Source organism: Amblyomma americanum, chromosome 1 (assembly GCF_052857255.1).
Source record: "Amblyomma americanum isolate KBUSLIRL-KWMA chromosome 1, ASM5285725v1, whole genome shotgun sequence".
In the NCBI taxonomy this organism is placed as follows: Eukaryota; Metazoa; Arthropoda; class Arachnida; order Ixodida; family Ixodidae; genus Amblyomma; species Amblyomma americanum.
In genome coordinates, this window is record NC_135497.1 from 122,874,780 (window position 1) to 122,890,757 (window position 15,978).

General features: G+C 41.3%; 1 protein-coding gene across 4 annotated transcripts in view; it reads right to left on the reverse strand.

Moving 5' to 3' along the window:
- Positions 1-4,719: 4,719 nt before the first annotated feature.
- The window catches only part of LOC144113581 (uncharacterized), a 36,778-nt gene continuing 25,519 nt past the window's right edge, over positions 4,720-15,978 (reverse strand). The window contains exons 3-8 of one of the 4 annotated variants that reach the window (XM_077646736.1): positions 14,195-14,351; positions 11,966-12,171; positions 11,380-11,472; positions 10,770-10,799; positions 5,038-5,072; positions 4,720-4,948 (exon numbers count right to left, since the gene is read on the reverse strand). In XM_077646736.1, coding sequence (XP_077502862.1) covers positions 5,040-5,072; positions 10,770-10,799; positions 11,380-11,472; positions 11,966-12,171; positions 14,195-14,351 — 519 coding nt within the window. In that variant the 3' untranslated portion in view covers positions 4,720-4,948; positions 5,038-5,039. Of the gene's footprint in view, positions 5,073-10,769; positions 10,800-11,379; positions 11,473-11,965; positions 12,172-14,194; positions 14,352-15,978 lie in introns of all 4 variants that reach the window. The other 3 variants (XM_077646738.1, XM_077646737.1, XM_077646739.1) reach the window with 3 other exon arrangements.

Sequence of the window (15,978 nt, forward strand, 5' to 3'; positions counted from 1 at the left end):
TAAAAATCCGTTCACTGCACAAACATATTTGTTACCCCATCGCTACAGAGCGCCCATCTAGAGTACTCTTTAACAATAAACCGTAAGGTACCCATCCACTGCTTTTGCAATTTGAAGACATGTGCCAGAACCTCGGCGTACTAGACATATTGCCAAGCATTGCTCGATGCCGAGGTCCACTTCCACCATGGTACAATTTTCCAGAAATCTGTGATTTTACTCTTACACACTTCCGTAAAAAACAAATTCCGCAACAATATATAATACAAGAATTCTTCACACTTGCAGTAAAGTACAGTAATTTCGCACCTTTTTATACAGATGGTTCAGAAACAGATGCTTATGTTGGAAGTGCAGTGGTACAGGGGAATTGAAATAAAATAGTAAGACTTCCACAGTATGCTTCCATCTTCACTGCGGAATGTTACGCTATCTGTGCAGCCATAGAAATAATAGTAAATGAGAACCTCAGCAACAGTATTTACACAGACTCGCTAAGTGTGCTCACAGCCCTTCATTCTAGAAATGCAATAACTCCGCTGCTCGGCGACCTCATACACAACAGCACAACAGCCATAGCTGAAGGACAAAACATAAGACTGTGCTGGGTACCAAGTCATGTCGGCATAAAAGGCAACGAAATAGCAGATTTGTGCGCTGCTCAAGCTTGTGGCAAGCAAATAAAAATGTAAATGTGCCCTATAAAGATTGCACAAAATTACTTCAATGTAAGGCAAGGAAAATTTGGCAGTCCACTTGGAACAGTGAATAACAAGCTACACTTAATAAAACCAGTTCTGGGTGAATGGAAGTCATGTGTGCACCAGAAACGTTTCAAGGAAGTCATTATCTGTCGTCTCCGTATAGGCCACACACACATTACGCACAACTTTCTGCTAACAAAAGAAGACAAACCAGTTTGTGCATGTGGAGATGAACTTAGTCACATTTTAATTTCATGTTCGAAACTGGAAAAGCTACAGAAAAAGTGCTTCTCTCCGTTTTATAACCAGTGCGTTCCTTTTCATCCATCACTGCTGTTAGGTGAAAACGCAATCGTGGACGTGTTCTGTGTTTTTAGATTTTTAACAGAAGCTGGTGTTTTTAAAAAAGATGTAAAACATCACCCAGTACTTTGCTTGATGCACCTCAGCCACTTTTTCATTTCTGAGAAAAGGGCTGAGGTTTTTTTATTTTGATTGGTTGGGGGCCTACAGTCTTTGCCCAGCCAAGGATGGCTGATGAGGTTACCCAGCCTCCTTTGAAACCTTTATTATGCACCATTTGCGAATCTTGTTTTTCTCTCAATACTGGACAGAAGGATATAACCTTTTAGGCTTTCTACACCTCCATATTGTTATACTTTTGTAGAAATCTACAGAAAACAATTTCTTATACCTCGAGCTTGGCGCATGACAGCCTTAGTAGCTTATGCGCCATTAAACTAAAAACAACACAACGCAACAACACATGAAGCAAGAAATATGCGCGTAAACATGAGTAAATCTGCCCCGCAGTCAGACACTTGATGCTCTCCCCAAAAATGGGACAAACACTTGCGTATTATTAACCTACATGCTCGCAGTGTGCTAAACAAAACAGAAAATCTCGAAGTTACTTTATTAGAGCACAACCCACGCATCGCAGTGATAACGGAGACATGGCTACGGTCTGAAATAAGTGATGAGGATGCGTTCCCACAGTGTTATCAAGTTTTCCGCAAGGATTGGAGTTCTAGGGGAGGCGGCATTGCAGTAACACAAGTATCTGGTCAAGCTACAGTAAAACATCTCATTCCCAGTCAAATAAATTGTTACTAGTAGGTGACCTGAACTTACCTGACATTGATTGGGAGCGTTTGCAAGCACTTTCACGGAACAGCAAACATTTAAACAGCATGCTTAACATAATGCTAACGCATGACCTGGTTCAAATAGTTCAGTAGCCAAGACGTGTGCAAGGACCTTGTCAGTCTGTGCTTGATGTGGTAAACTGATATACTATTGCGAATGTAGAAGGTATATCTGATCACCGGCTTGCCAGTATCAATGTACACATAGTCACTTCTACTCCACTTGAGGAACCTGTGAAGCATTCCTTCAAGGACTACTCACGCGCAAATGGTGCAGCTATAGTAGAACACATGGAAACATGCCTCACAAACTTTAACGACAATGACATGATAAAACTTTGGCGCCATTTTAAAGACATGTGTCAGTTCTTTGTTAATAACTTTGTGCCTGATAAATAAAAACTAGTTCACAAACAAGCCCTGTGGATGACGCACAAGAGAGAGAGAGAGAGAAACAACTTTATTGTAACACCAGTCAATGAACGCCAGGAGAGAAGTCCATCTCCCCTGTCGGCCCTAGCCGTCGGCCGGGATCCCTTGGGATACAGCAGCAGCAAGGGCTTGACCGATGATGTCTTGCTGGACGTTGGGGTCTGGGCTGCGGAGCAAAGCCTCCCAGGATTCTATAGTGCGTGAGCTATCATATTTAGCCGGGCACGTCCACACCATGTGGACCAAATTTGCTGGCTGATCGCAAAATTTGCACTTTGACCTGAATACTGTAGGATGCCACTTGCTGTAGAGTACTGGGTTGGGAAAAACCCCTGTCTGTAATTTCCTCCAAAGAACCTCCTCTTTTTTATTGAGCGTTTTGTCCGCTCCCGGATAAATCTGACGATTTAGTCTGTAGTATTGTGTGATTTCCTGGTTTAGGAAAAAATGTTGACAACTCGATCACATTAAAGAAGTCAAAGAAAACCTTGCGTGTGCAGTACAGACCTCAAAGGAACGCTACTTGAATACAGTGTTACCAAACTTTATTACTGAACAGCCCGAAAAGTTCTGGAACTATTTGAGCGAAAAAAGTAAACAAGTATCACAAATTTGCATTGACGGATCAATTGTTACCGACCACCGGGAAATTGCAGGTCATTTCAATGATTATTTCCATTGTGTATTTTCTAAACCTAGCATTTGTTCATCCAACAACAAAACGTTTCACCCATATGAAGTGAATTTTATTTCGTACCCTGGCACAGTTTCGATGTTATTGAACTTAAAAACTAAATCTTCATGTGGCCCTGACAACCTTGAAAACATTTTTTTTCAAACAATATGCTGAATGTATTGCTAAGTTCCTTGTAATTATATTTCGTGCTTCACTACTTGCTGGCAAATTACTGGATGACTGGAGGATAGCCAGAGTTGTGCCCATGTTCAAGAAGGGCGACCATTCATTGTTAGAAAACTACCGTCCGATATCACTGACATCCTCATGTTATAGACTAATTGAGCATATTGTTGCCAATCAGATTAACGATTCTCTGGATAAACACTCAATACTGTCTGATGTTCAACACGGATTTAGAAAACACTGTTCAACAGTAACACAACTAGTCACAGTAATACATTCACTTGCCTCATGTCTTGATAGAAATGGTCAAATTGATGCTGTATTTCTTGATTTTAGCAAAGCTTTTGATACAGTTCCACATGACAAGTTAATATTAAAACTTATAGTTCTTAAGCTTCCAGAAATTCTGATAGCATGGATAACGAACTGTATAACAAACTGCCACCAGTTCGTAACAATTAATGAGCAACAATCTGGCTGTCTTCCAGTCAACTCAGGAGTTTCAAGGAAGTGTCCTCTGACCATTGCTTTTTGTACTTTACATAAATGATATTACTACTGCAATTAATTACACTGTGCCAGTCAGGTTGTTTGAGGACGACTGTGTACTTTTTCGAGAAGTCACTTCAACAAATGATCAAATCCATTTAAATGCTTCTCTTGCTGGCATATTTGATTGGTGCAAAATCTAGGGAATGCGGCTTAACACTGAAAAGACGGTCTTTCTTCGCTTCTCTCATCAAAGAGCTCCACTCTCCTTTACTTACATGTTAGGTTTGTCGCCCTTGCAGGAAGAAACCAAATATAAATATTTGGGTGTCACAGTTGCTAACAGTTTATCATGGAATTTATACACTGACAATATTTGTTCTTCAGCCTTGCATAAATTATATTTTTTGCAACATAAACTTAAAAACTGTCCACCTAATGTAAAATTTCTTATTATTCACTAATTAGATCTAAACTTGAATATGCATGCATTGTTTGGAACCTGTTTACTAAACAAAATATAAAATGTCTTGAAAGGGTATAGAGGAAAGCTGTGCGATTTATCTACTCAAAATTCTCTCGCTATGACTCTCTCTCACAAATAATGAGTTATAACGGCATTGAGCTTTTTAAGCACCGAAGGAAAAATGTTTGTGGTTCGTTTCCATGCTTTTTAATGGAGATTTAGCAATTAACCCTCCATCCTCTCAGTCTCATTCAACCTCCAGGCTTACTCGACACCATCATCTGAATTCACTAACCCATCATTTTGCACAGATGCGTTAAAGTTTTCATTTTTTCCCTGTACTATAACAGACTGGAATGACTCGTTTCCTGTTTCCGTTGACTGATGCATTGTTCTTTTGTATTGTTCTTTTTACCACCCTGCTTGGACCTGAACAAGGTCTGCAGTGTGGAATAAATAAAAAAATAAATAACTCGGAACTGTACAGCCCCAGCTATCCCCAAAGCCAAATGGCATGAGCCAGTATTTACTACTCCGTGATTCTGCAACAGTGGGACTGAAGAGAAGTGCAAGAGGACGCAATATAAACTCATATGAACATTATTTTATTCATGTGTCAATCTTTAATACATAACAGTGATGTAATATTCCTTTACAGCACAAATAAAAAGAGGAAAAATAAAAAAAATTCAAAATGCACTTTTATTGTGCTAACAAAAGAAAATGGTCTTGAAGCAGTGACAAGGTGGCCTAAGAAAAAGGCTCAAAGAAAATTCATCAAAATACGCTTTCTCGCGCTAATAAAACAAAGCCACTCTTAAAGTATGTGATGACCAGGCTCTGGATGCTGAAGTATCATGAGGTGGAAAAAAAAAAAAATTAGAGGGTACTAGAATTCCACAAAGGAGAAGGTGATACTAGAAAAGTGAGACGCACCTTTATGTCAAATGCAAGTCTCCATTGCCATCCAGCTATTGCAAGCAGACAGAGATAGAGCAGAAAATTTAACAGCAGTGTCAATATAGATGTGCCCTAGACAGACAGTGCGCCATCCTTGAGGCTGCTGCCCATACGTAGGTGCACACAAACAACTTCTGACAATGACTAATTCACTACTGTTCCCTTGTACCAAAGCCATGCAAAAACCCAGGAGAAAAGCAGCAATAATAATACTTGAGATGTGGGAGTAGTATAAGCATTCAGACATAGGAGCATGCGAATATTTGAAATTTTTTAATACCGAATCGAATATTCTCCTATTCGATTTGCTGAATGAATCAAATAGTGCATATTCAAAATTATTCAAAACGAATTGAATATGTTTACAAGTTTTAGAGCAGTTTTTGAATAACTGGCACAAAGATGGAATAGGCGCGTCATTGTTTTCTTCAATGACTCTCAAAAACAGGGCCCACTCCAACTGCTCGTAGCATGCTGCCACGATCAACCTGCATGGGAAGGCGGGTTTAACGCTGGGATGCAATCCACTGGTGTGACGGCATTAATAATGCTCATGCCTTCAAGACTGGGCATTGCAAAAATTTCAGCCAGATTTCGTGAAGCTCTACCTTCATGCCCAATCTGGTAGGCCATGGCTCATAACTCTTTTCTCTCTCATGAACTGAGATGTGGTGCTGGTTTTTTCGCTGTTATCAGGTGCGAAAGGTTATTTTCCTGCCTTTTTGAAATGACGGTCATAGAGTTGATATACTGACTTAGTGTACAGTGCCCCATAGTCGAAATCAGGGTTGCATCTTACGGCAGCTGGAGCTTTAACTCGATCAGTTATTGTGCCACCGATAGAGCTTTCTCCGTTTTGCATAAATATTTGCTTTGTACAAACATTCGCACTAGTAGTGAAAATTCACGAAAACATTCAATTCGTATTCGATTTAGTGTTAAAGCTAAACAATTCCATTCGGTTTTGAAAAAGTCCTCATTCGCACACTCTTATTCAGATGGGCTAAAAAACTTCCCAGATGTTTTGGAAATGCAGTCAGCAGCAAAAGTTTGTTCGATCAGTGCACTCAAGAACAAGTTTACTAAAGCGCTACCTCGCGACCAAATTTCCTAGTACAAATATAAGTGAACGAAGCATACATGTTCTTTTATACCTGCGCAGATTTCAGGTGATCAGCTTGCATGGCGGCGCCCCAAAATAATTTTTTTTTCACACCCTGTGCCTTATAACCTTTTTTACGGTGAACCGTACGTATACCCATTGAAGGACTCTAGTATAGCTCTGGAGAACTAGTAGAAGAAAGGCTACATCCTCTATGAAAAATTTGCTGTGGTTTAGCTCTGGTTAAACCTGAAGTGACGTAAGAGCTACATCTGCCTTGCTGTGCTCAGGTTCGACTTGAAAGTGAAGACACAATGGTTTTGCACACATAATAGTCACATAACGGCTTGAGCCATGTGACCAACCACGGCGCAGGCATGGAGCTCAAGGATGCCACGCTGAAGGCTCAAAGAACTGGCGTAGTGTAGTTCTCGCTACAAAAGTCGAATTCTTTCATACATACATAAAAATCTCCACTTTCCATACGTACTATAATGGCCTTTTTGACTTGAGGGGGTGCTCAAGGTTGGCCTGTGCTCTGGGATTCCGTTTGGCAGGTTTTCTTCTATTTAGCTGTTTCATAAAGAACACTTTTGTTTGGAACGGGAACTATATAGTCTACTATATGACTAGTTTAACATGTGAGATAGGTGATCGTACATATGAAAGCTCAGAGAGTTAGGAGTCCACAGAGTCTGGGACAGCTCCACAGTGTAGGCCACAGGCTCTGATGTGGGTCTACTTTCATTTTGGGTAGCCACTTTGAACTGTGCCAGACATCAACCAAGAGTGAGTTGTTGAAGGCTGTAGCTGGAAATGGTCAGCGGTCCTCTGGAATTGCTGACTGAAAGGTTTGAATCTGTGTTCCTCACCAGAGAAATGGAATTCAATAGAAAAGCTTCCTTATAATAGAAATCAAGACTTCAACCATTCAGAAGACCTGAGAGTTTAGTCTGTTTTTTAGAACATCTCAATCTGTTCCTTTGTGATTCATAGAGTTCTCTGGTGTGGCTGTTAAAATTGATGACGGTGATATCAAGAGACGCTTGACATCCTCAGCCAAGATCCTGAGCTAGCATTCACCATTTCGGATTTCACGTTGTGTCAAATTAATCTGATTCAGCCAGCGATGCGAGGCATCCTGAACGTCCACACCTGTGCAGCAGCAGCGCTGTGATGGGAACCATCAGCATGCCAACAGCAATGCTGCTGCTTCCAAACGTGCCAGCGGCTCTGGCTCACATACCGGGTATTCCTCTTAAGATGTTCTGCAGTTTTTAAAAATGGGCTGTTGGCTATTTAGATGAGTTACATGCACTGGAGGGGTTGCTTTGCCTGCAAGCTTTTCAAAAGCCCACATATATTGGCATGTATGTAGGCGAAATCTGTTCGGGCGCAGCGCCAAGGGTAAATGTGTTTTTGAAATTCTAAAAATTGATATGGATATTATGGTGGGCTACATGCCTCTCAGTGAATAAGGAGACTAACAGTTAAAAAGTTACCTACTCAGCTGTAGTTAACCAGCCTACTAGTTAGCACGTCTTAGTTGTATTCTGATGTGCTAAACCACTGACAATGCTATGCCGAAAAAGTGCTCTTGTTACTCAAAAGCCCATTTTTAAAAATTGCAAAACATGTTAGGTGAAACAACTGGCACAAAGCGACGTCGAAGGGGTGCTGGAAAGGCTGGGATGAAGCCCGAATTTTATTCTGAAAGATTGTGACGAACATTTAGAGGATGTTGAATCCGTTCGCCGGCGGGGGCACTGCTTGTGAAGTAACTGATAGACTGCAACCAGTAATGACCTTCGAGTGAACAAGCCAAAGGCGGGACTAGTACGTAATTTTTTGCCAGCACAGCCAGTGTCGCACGCAAACAGGGTCTCGAGCCAGATATACTTTGGTAATTTTACTTTTTTTTTTCTGATAGACAAACATGGGCAAAGGTAGGCATGTGTTTGATGACCATGTCGGTCAGCTCTGGGAGTTGTGGGAACAAATTTTCAGTGCTTTTTGTCACACATTGGAACACAAGGTCAAATAAAACTTGTTCCAAGGCAGGCAGACTGAACAAACTTTAAAGTAGCTTTAAAGTGGAGCCTCAAAGCAGATTAGATTTTCTGCAAGGCATGAATGCAGAATGTCAGCCATTGTGATTACTGTGGTAATAACAGGAAATTAAGTCAGCATAAGAACTATGCACATTACAGACCTGTATGGGCTTAAATGACCTTAGGTGTCTAAACTGGAGAAAAACCTAAGTTTGGTAAGGGTAAACTGCATGAAAGGGTTAAGACAAAGAGAAAGGAACACACACGGCACTTTCTAACGACAAATCTTATTGCGACATATTTCTAGTACTACAGGCTCTAACCTGTTCACTCAAGCAAGACTGGATGCAGCGATTTCCTGTAAAACTGCATTAGTAAGTGTCGTGTGTGTTCTTTTCTCTTTGTCTTAACCCTTTTGTGCCGTTTACCCTTTTCATTCAGTATGAGCCAACTAGCCTGACAAATCTTATTGCTAAATTTGGTATGCATTACACTGTTGAGTTCTGCATAAAACTTTTTTTTTGCATTTCTTTATCTCGCTACGCCAGGGACCTCAGAACTTCTTTTTTAGTTGGAGGGGGGCAAGACTTCAAGTTTTTTCATTTATGTGAATTATATATTCAAATAATCATTTAATTTTAAAAATATTTTTATTACCTGTGCTTTTTAAAGGCATATTTATTTAATGCATATAATACTTATATTGGCATTGTCAGCTTTATAAACATGCATACCCCAAACGTGATTGACAGCATTAAAAAAAAGATGGCACATCGTCTGTTTTAAACTGCTAATTGAGGTCATGAATAGGGGTCAGCCAATCACTGACTTCTGCTGGGACATGACTGGTTTAGGTTACTCAAAGAAACCTTTAATGGGACCGACCACTGACCAAAACATATCATGAGATTACAGTGGAAATGAAAAGATTGTGCCTCATATTGTAAGAATTGAGCACTACAATATCAAAGAAACAAGGATTTATAATTTTAATCTGACATTGAAAATTGCATAAAAGCCATCTTGTGTGAAACCCATCATTATCAGTGCAGCCAGGGACTTTGGAACGGGGGGGGGAGGAAAGCGACCCCCCTTGCCCCGCCCCCTTTTCCGGGGTCCCTGGCTACACTGATAATGATGGGTCTCATTCACACAATATGGCAAAAGCATAGTTGAATTGAGCATCTTAGGCAGCAAACTTTCCGTTATGGGGAAAAAAATTGGGTGCTTAAAATTCAGTGTTTGCTCCCTTTAAGAATGATTATAAGAAATTTAGCCAACTAGCTCAACCACACTATGCTTTACATTAATAACACAAACAGTTAAAAGTCTAGGGGGGCATTGACCCCTCTGCAGAAATTTTGGGGGCTGACCACCCTGCTGGCACGACGGGGCATGCCTCCAATCTTTAGAACAGCAAAAGGCACGCAACTGGCTTGCATTGCTAGCCATCATAACATCGCCTCATCCTCTGTATGATGATGTCTTACTCTTGGCATGCTGTTTCAGGCGAGCATGAAACCTCATGGCCGTGATGGCCCCAAGGGGAGGCGACGGGTGGCAGTCGCCATTCCTAAAATATGCCGGGCAACAAAAACACCTGTTGAATTTCCAGTGCGAAGCCCCACTGAGGCCCATTGCATTTTGTTCAATTATTTTATTCTTACGAGGAAAAATGCTACTCATGCCAATCCAACATTTGCCCTCCCACCCCACTTCTCCTGCTTCTCCGCGCCACTCCACTGCCAAGATCCCAGAGCCATCCCTGCACTCCAGGGTTGGACAAAGCATGGTAGCTGACTTTGGCAAACTGGCTAGATTTGTAGGCTCCATGTTTTGCCTGCCATTTTTGTTGACTTGGGAAGTATCCCCTAGTACTCATGGCCCTACAGGGATGATAGGCATGGACTATATATTCATCATGATGCTGTCAGCTGGATGCTCGCGTTTTCGATAGCATGTGTGACAATCCTTTGCAGTGTATTGAACCGCTTGCGGTGTATACGGTTGCTATCGAACTTGCACCTCAGATATTTTCATTGATTCGATATATTTGTTTTCATCATTCGCCAACTTCCTTTCTTTTCCCCTGCGCTTATCAGGCCAGAGATGACATCACAATACATAACATTTTCTTCGAAATTTATTTACTGCAGCCGTCCTGCTACTGTCCTCTGTTATATTACTTTGTGCTTCATTGTTAAAAAGTACTGTTCGTTATAGCGACACAAATGAAACCTGAACTCCCCACAGCCACTGTAGTGACTTATGCTGAGTTAAATTTGTAGGGTTTTTATTGAGTGCTGCTGACTGTTCATGAACAACTAACTGAATGTATACAAAGCAGCTCGTGATGGCAAACAAAATTTTACGTACAGCTGATATTTACATTGCCCTAAGTAAGCTACCCACATAACACAGAGCACTGCAAACAATTCCACTCGAACAAGTCAAGGATTTATGTTAAGCTGGCTAGCAGGGCTCATGTTCCTGTAATAAATTCTATCAAAGAAGCTTGACTACAAGGCTACAGAAAAGCATAATGCAATACATACTGTATACCAGCAGGTCTCATAGGGGTAAATCTGGAAGAAATAGCAAGCCCCAGAACAAAAGCAAATGTAGTACAGCTTAAAACACAGCTATATTTCAACACATAACCATGTTCATTAAGTAACTCGAAATATGTGCACAAGGAAAAGTGAATTGTTCCTTGTGGGAGAATTCCACACATTAGGCCTCTTCCTAGTGGGATTATGGGTATAAATAAAAGACAATACCCCCAGTCAGTGACAAAATCGTTCTAGGGCAAACAACAAAGACTGTCAAGAAAGCACAAGATGTACGTGGTCATGCGTTTTCTTTGTAGTCCTTATTGCTTGCGCTGTAACCAACGTGATGTTGGAGAAATGTTGCGTATTCAAATTTTCCAGATGTGTGCCAAATTTTTTTGGCCTTTACATTTTTAAACACACTGGTCGTATTGCAGAGGGCTGCCTGAATATGTGATTTCCACAGATGTCCAATAAAGTTGTTTCACAAGAATGTTGTACATTTTTGCCGTGCCATGTGCTATTTTATCAGTTCGAAATACCTGTAAAAGAACAAAATGAACCATGGCCTTCACATCCCTATCTGGTCCCCTGTAGATTCCAAAGGACATACCACGGACCTCCGTAGGATACAGAAACCCTGGCCAGTGATGTGTAAGGGATGTCCCCAGATGATTTCGGGATCTGCCAGGGATATCCGCATATCCTGTCAAGGTATCAGACAAGATATCACAAGGATGTCCTCTGGACGTCAGTGTTGTCACTGGGTAAGGGCGTTAATAATTTATCTGCCCTTCATGGGAGACAGACCCAGATGAAGCTACACAAAGTAGCTTGAAAGTGACTGGGGTCCTTTGCCCCAACACTTTGTGTTCTACTTCTTGTGTGTTGTCTGTTGCACATATGAATCAACAAAATTTTGTGTTCAGGTTGTGAAAGGCTTAGGTTCAAAGGGCCTAGGTCTCCCTAACTGGAATCATATGTAAGGCACAACAGTGAGCACCCCTAAAGCACATGCAAAAACAGTGTAGCATATGGCAAAATCAAAAGTTTTTGGTAGAGTTATATTCTCCATTCCTCAATTACCACTACTAACTTCTGAAAATGAATGCACATGTCCTCCAAAAACTTTAAAAGGAAAGTTTAGCACCAAGTGAATCTTGAGCTTTCAGTAAGAAAATGCCATGTCATAAAATTACCTGAGTGCAGAAAATATTGTATGCATCACTGATATTAGTGCTTTCTTCCTCCTCAAAAATGTCCCTTGGCAGGTCAAGTGGTGTTGCATTCTTGTTTAGCCAGCATTCACAGGCATTCGTGGTTGAAGTATTATTTGTTCTCATGTGACATTGCCAGCACTCCGGAACAACCTTCGCTTCAGTCTTCGAACTGATGTAACTTTTCACTGCATCAACAAATAGAGTGGCTCATCAGATTGCAGCACTTAAGATAATAATAATAATAATAATAATAATAATAATAATAATAATAATAATAATAATAATAATAATAATAATAATAATAATAATGGCTTTTGGGGAAAGGAAATGGCGCAGTATCTGTCTCATATATTTTTGGACACCTGAACCGCACCATAAGGGAAGGGATAAAGGAGGGAGTGAGAGAAGAAAGGAAGGAGGAGGTGCCGTAGTGGAGGGCTCTGGAATAATTTCGACTACCTGGGGATCCTTAATGTGCACTGACATCGCACAGCACACGGGCGCCTTAGCGTTTTGCCTCCATAAAAACGCAGTCGTCACGGTCGGGTTTAAACCCGGGAACTCCAGATCAATAGCCGAGCACCCTAACCACTGAGCCACCATGGCGGGTCGCACTTAAGATACATGAGTGAAGTTCTCAGCAAGTACTCACAGTATTCTGTCAAGAACACAGGTAAAATTGTGAGCCACATACATGAGTGCACATGTTTTCAGTGCAGTCATTGTAGTATGTTAGTTCCATTGTTACGGGACAATGCTTGCTAATGATGAGACACATACATACAGCTTTGGCTGTGATACTGCCTTACACTAAGGGCTGATGCATGGATGTATAAAATTTTGCCTTTTTTTTAGGACAGAATACTATGAATACTTGCTGAGAACTGCACTTAAGATACATGAGTGAAATAAAAAAAAGAAAGACTGTGAGAACTAAAATCAAAGGCATTTTCCTTCCATAATACACAAACGAGAATGGAAAGCCACGGAGGACACAAACATGCCAAAACCAATTAGCCAAACATGCAGCCCGCAGTGTGTGGGGACAACTTTCCTGGCAACAATGCCATCATGCATGGTGTAAAATGGTGGGTACTCTTTATTGCTGCACATCTTACCAGCACAACATGGTGTGTTTATCACTGGTGAAAATGCATAGCCACTATGTTACTTATCTTGAAAAAAAATGAGTGGTGAAGTGTCAGATGAGGAGGACACTATGAAAAGTAATGCCACACTTTTTGCACCTGATGTACAGCTGACTCTTTATAATTTGAACTTGAAAGGGACTGAAACCTTGTTTGAATTATACGAAGTTCAAACAAAGGGACACCTTTTTAATGCACTTGAGGCTGACAGGAACAAAGCATAAGTTGGAATAAACCCAGGTTTGTATTAGTTGGAGATTCAACAGCAGTGTTTAAATTAACATGTGCCACAGCAGTGACTCAGTGGTTATGGCACTTGGCTGCTGACCAAAAAGACGCGGGTTCGTGGCGGTCAAATTTTGATGGAGGTGAAATTCTAGAGGCCCGTGTACTGTGCGATGTCATGTGCACGTTAAAGAACCCCAGGAGATCGAAATTTCCGGAGCGCTTCACTACAGCACCCGTCATAGCCTGGGTTGCTTTGGGACGTTAAACCCCCATAAACCAAACCAAATGAACATAAGGGAAGCATTACTTTCAGAGTTACCCTCATACAAATACAGTGCTATCAAGTGACACAAACCCAGAAAAATGTGTTGTTTTTCTTCATGAGTGTATTATCAGTAACAAATGAAATATGAACAAGAGAACTGAATTGCCAACACAAAAACGCAAGCATACTAATTTCTGGAAAAGAAATACTACAAGCAATGTTGATTAACACTCGTATGGACAGTCTTCACGACTTCGAAGCAAAATTAACCTGCACTAGTACTGAGCTAAATTCCCCTGGCTAAGATATTCTCATAAGTCTGTTTCCATTGCCTTATTTGTATTTCATTTGTTGCCGATAGTACAAGTGACTTTCTGGCAGCCTTTCCTACCGCATCTTCATTCTAAAACTGAAATCGCAGGCAAACAGAACATATACCTTTAGTAACATAGCCTCCTCATGCTTCTCTGTACTGCCAGGTGTATAAAGGCAAGCTAACTTCCGAGTTTACTTTGTTACTGATTTGGGAAACGGAAAGAGCATGCATGCCGATATTTCAAAACTCACGTTTGGGGTTTGTAATCTGAAAGTACTGGTACGCCATTGTTCTATGTTTCATTTCAATGCATGGTTCTTTGTTCAACTCCTGATGGAGGCTTGTGGCTGCCTGTATTTTGGTCATGGGATCCTCTTTGTTCTGCAGAGAGTTTACTTCTATCCAATCCTGAATCAAGGAAAAATACATTCATGAGCACAGTACTCAAAGCATACTGACATCTTATTCAGTAATAATACACAAACAAAGTATTCTTCAGGTTAAAATTTCAAACATTTTTCTAACACTATTTATGCTGCCCCTCCCTAAAAAGCACTCAACTCAGACCTACACCAGAAAATGCAGCTCCACACAGCACAGAGCAAAAGCTGATTCAAGTAAACTCTACTTCAACAAGTTAGTTATAGCCACTTACCCTTGAGGTATGACAAATGATCACCACTAGCTGGTTTGCGAAATGATAACACAATGATAACTCCAACATGGGCATGACTGCCACTACTACTGAACTCCTTTGCCATTGCCACTTAGCTGCCACTGATCAAGTACAAGTAGTCACAGTAGCCCCTGATTAATTGAGCAGGTGAAGTATACTTTTCATCATAGCCCAGATAAGGGCCTCCGATTCAAATTTGATCACCCAAGCTGGCCCTAGTCAGAGTGTGGAGACTAGGGTAGAATATGGCTGTACCTCTAAACCGGCAGCTTTGCACATGCTCATAGAGTATTGGCCTATCTTTTTGCTTTCAGTCTTCCAGCGCTGGTGTATTTCTACACAGGAGAGAATGGGGCATGTGGACGGGACAACTATGACTATGCAAAACAGGTGGAATTATAGACTAACACAGCTATAGTACTGAAGAACATACCATGACTGTATAGTTTGCATACTGTTATCAAAATCCAAGGAGTCAATAGCACTCCATAGCCACTGTCAACCCCCCTATTTCAAGCACGGTAAACTCAATGGCAGTACCAGACAGAATACTGCCTGTTTCAAGGTGCAACAAGAAGCTCAGGTTTCTTAACAATGGTAACAGGTTCTTGCATGCCATGAGGAAAGGACATCTGAAAGTAAACAAACTGGTGCGAGCCGCCGTGGTGGCTGAGTGGTTATGGCGCTCGGTTGCTGGCCCGAAAGACGCGGGTTCGATCCCGGCCGCGGCGGTTGAATTTCGATGCAGGCGAAATTCTAGAGGCCCGTGTACTGTGCGATGTCAGTGCACGTTAAAGAACCCCAGGCGGTCAGAATTCCCGGAGCCCTTCACTGCGGCGTCTCTCATAGCCTGAGTCGCTTTGGGACGTTAAACCCCCATAAACCAAAACCAAACCAAACAAACTAGTGCTGCTGCTGCTGCCCAGTTTAGCCAAAATATTCTGATCAGAACTAAATGCATTGATGATGGCATTCATTACACGATTGCTGCGCTTACCACTTCAAAAGGTTCTACCGCTTTTGTTAGCCATACACATCATCACTTAAATGGCCACTAAGTTTACAGCATCGAGACTTCCACTTCCCTTGCACTGTAATTGCGAGCAATTTTATAAACAATCGCACTTCTACCTACAACTTCTCCATGTCGCCAAGTTCATCTCTTACTGATTCTCAAGAGGCACTCAAGCACCTTAAGAAGCATATATATGGTACAGTTGCGGAATCAATCCATGCTGTTCCAAAATGTGAACAAACCAGCAAGTAACAAGAAATAAAAATCCACTTCACACTCGTCCCTTGTCTAAAGAACTGTGCTGCGCCCCCTTAGAGACATATTGCTCAGCTGCACATCATCAT